Source organism: Zophobas morio, unplaced genomic scaffold, assembly GCF_036711695.1.
Source record: "Zophobas morio isolate AGI-343-1 ecotype UQ-CSIRO unplaced genomic scaffold, CSIRO_AGI_Zmor_V1 ptg000011l, whole genome shotgun sequence".
Taxonomy (NCBI): Eukaryota; Metazoa; Arthropoda; class Insecta; order Coleoptera; family Tenebrionidae; genus Zophobas; species Zophobas morio.
Genome location: NW_026972116.1, coordinates 25,913,238 through 25,916,737, shown reverse-complemented (window position 1 = coordinate 25,916,737; position 3,500 = coordinate 25,913,238). Strand labels below are relative to the sequence as shown.

The following is a 3,500-nucleotide window of genomic DNA, read 5'->3' as shown; positions in this document are numbered from 1 at the left end:
AACTGGAAATTTAAAAACATCAAAATTTGAAAAATTAAAAATCAAATTTTTGAAAATTGTAAAATTGAAGAGGATAAAAATTGAGAAATCGTATCATTGAAACATCGGAAAATTAAGAAATCTAAAAATAAAAAAATTGAAATATTGAAAGATCGAGCCATAGCCACAGTTGGAGAATCGAGAAATCTAAAAACCGAAAAATCTCAAGACTGTTACTTTTTAACATTTAAATAACATTTATTCGACAAAATTGACAAAAGTGACATCATCAATTCCTGGAATCATGAATGGATAAATTTAACGATTTAACATGCTTCTAATAACTATAAATTGGAAAAATATTGACGTTTAAGGTAAAGACTCAACACGGACTCATAAACATAATAAGCGTTTTGGCATTTGATAATACGTAGAATTTGAAATGTAGATTGTGTCGTTTGGGACATTAGTTCTCCGTAGTGGATGTGTATCAGATCAGTTCTAACGAAAGTCGACTTATAGACAAATCGCTTAGAGCCGATAGTGGCCTGAGTGCGCCCTGGTCTGTAGATCAAACAAGTTCTCAGGCGACGATCTTCTTAAATAACAATTAAAAAAAATGACGCTGTGGTGACTTTCACCGTTAATATAAATCGCGAAAAAGGAAAAATTTTGCTCACTATTGGTTTCGTGAAAATCTTTTTTGAAGAGAGGCGAATTTCTAGTTCAAAGTGTGCCCTAGATTCTTTCAAATTTCAGAGAAAATCTCTGAGACCCTTTCAAATTACTTCAAACTTAGTTGCTGAACTTAACTACTGTATGAATTTCAACGTTCATTTGAATATAATTTATACCTACAGTAGAACTCATTATCTCCTATTAAAGTATTAAAAGATGAAAACCTCAAATCTTTCAAGAAATGGAATCTTATATTTGTGCATTATAAGCTAACATTTACATATTTCTATTCATTAATTAATTCCATCTACAGCATTAAAAAAGTTGTTGTCAACAAAGCGATCACTTTATCCTACAAAATTACATTTATTTTCACTAAAAAGAATAATTATTATTTAAGTAATATAAAACAAGACATAATTATTTTTTAAAAAGTGACAATTTATTCCACAACCGTCTGACCCAAGCACACAACCATCGAACTAACAAAAAATATCCGATTTCCGCGAGCGATATAATCGAAAAACCCAAAAACAGTCCCAGAATTCCCCCGCAGCTGGCCCAAAAATCTACATCTCCGAATAATTCCTGCCTCTCCAGGACGTCAAATGAGGTATCATCGAATTTTATTCCGACTCGTGTTATAGCAGAATTAACCCAATTAATTCTTGCGTTGTACCGTATCGAATTGCAAGACGGCAAACAATTGCAGAGGGGTAAATTCAAATCATTTTCTCTTAGTCCAGATTCTGTCTCATCCATTATTCCTAAAAAAATCGAAGTTTATTTAAATTTTTTACAATCGGTGATTCACCATCAGATTTGGTGAGACAATGATATGTTGTGAGGTTAGATCTTGCGCAAAGTTTAGTCGTTTTGTTATCTAGAATGTCATAACTTGTGGTATTAGGAAATTTTACGGGATACTTACGTGGTAATTCGTGAGGGACGCAGCCACAATTTCTGAGTGTGTAATTAGCTCGACATTCTAACTTACAATTTGCTTGTGTGTAAAATTTGTAAAATTTTAAATAGCGTTCATCTGAAAAGAAACATTTTTTTCTGTAAGGAGAGTAAGTTTTAAGATGTTCCGATGCGATGATTATTTCAGGCTTAATAAAAATTAAATAATCTCTTTGAATTTCTATGGGGATTATATCCTGCGGGTTCGGAATTTCTCCCGGATGATGTAACTGGATGTAATAATAATTTTCACCATAACATCCTAGTTCTTCCAATCGAGAATTTAGACCTATAGTCAGTACGTCGTCCATAGTTTTCGCTCTGTGAGGATAAACAGATTTATTTGTTTTACAATAATTTTTGTCATAGCTCCAACAAGAGACATTGTCCTGGTTTCCAAAGAAACTTGGTACGTAGCTAAAAGATTATAACTTGGTGGTACAGGTTTCCGAAAAATAGCATTTCTTACCTGGCGTTACTCAGAAGATTCGTTTTGTCCAGCGTATTGAAGGAATAGCAGACTCCTAATCTTGTTAGAGTCGGAGAGAATAGTACTGATTTTAACTGAAATGACACGAAATGTAGAAATTGTTGGGGGAGTATTGCTGTCTAGAAAGTTAAAAAAAAATTAATGTGAAACTTCGTCCTTGAACGGGTGTAGTTTTTACCCGAATAGTAAACTCTTCCCATTTTGGTCCCTCAGAAAATTCCTTCAAGCTAAATTCGTTAAAAAACTTGTAGTGTCCATAGGCTTCACAGGCCTCTGAGGCAGTACCTACGTGCCAGCTAAAATACAATTTAAAAAAATAGAAAACTATTTTTACTTAACTCAACTCTTTTCCGTCGGGGGTGCACGAGAACGTATAATTTGACTGTTTGTTATACGCATAATCAAAGCAAATAGTAACTGCTGGGAATGGAATTTCCCATACACGCACAGGAGTCTGACTAAAAGACACGAAAGTGGGATTTTCCTCCCATTTTTGCCACGTCGACTTAATCAATATCGAACACGTATAGACCGACACAGACAGTACTAAAAACCAGAGACTTCTACGAGAAAACAGTAGCATAATTTAAGCAACCACGAAATTGACTTACTTTTCGAAGATTGTTCGATTACTTCCAGTTAAATATTTAAATCCATGAATGCTGCTATGATCCATAAATTCTGAAACCTGCTTCCATATAGGTCCCAAAGAAGAATTTTTTTTTTCGATTTTGGCTCGGTCTTCCCCTTCTGGTGTAGTCATTTTAGCACGGCCCGACTGCTGTGTTCTCTTAGTTAAATGAAATGCGTTTCGGTAACATTCGCATGTTTCAACAATATGATTGCACATTTACCCCTCCTAGTTACATTAGCGTTTTTTGTTTCGCACTTTAATATCAGAAATTTTAATCTTGTTGACACAATTAAAAAATAATAATGCTCTAAATTTGCAACTAAAATTTACTCACCATTGAAATATATATATTTAGAATTTTGCATTACACAGTAATTACAAAAATAAATAACTGTAATAATAACGTTTACTCCAAATATTTTATTGCTAAATCTTCACAGTGCTTACAAAAATAATAAAATAGTGATATTTTTCTTCTAGTAACATACTACTACTATATCGTATTTACTAAAACAATTTTCGAAATCATTTTCCTATCTTTACAAAAAGCTGAAACTTTTCCCACATTCAGACTACAATTAAAAGAATTATTCAAAATTTGTTTGTGGCTACTTATGACGACCTTTCACGGTTGACGAAGTAGCGAAATGTACATATAATTTGATTTTTTATTATTAAAAAATTACTATAACCAGGACGAATAGTAAGAGCTGGAAACTGTATTTCCCACGGATGTACAATGTCTGACTAAAGCTT

At 33.0% G+C, this 3,500-nt stretch overlaps 1 protein-coding gene across 1 annotated transcript; it reads right to left on the bottom strand.

The window, feature by feature from the left end:
• Positions 1-2,085: 2,085 nt before the first annotated feature.
• On the bottom strand, positions 2,086-2,873 carry LOC135127389 (pickpocket protein 28-like). The gene is made up of 4 exons (XM_064053835.1): positions 2,722-2,873; positions 2,455-2,673; positions 2,289-2,406; positions 2,086-2,184 (listed from the first exon to the last, which is right to left on the bottom strand). Exons 1-4 carry the CDS (start codon positions 2,871-2,873, stop codon positions 2,086-2,088), a joined length of 588 nt encoding a protein of 195 aa, XP_063909905.1.
• Positions 2,874-3,500: the final 627 nt, after the last annotated feature.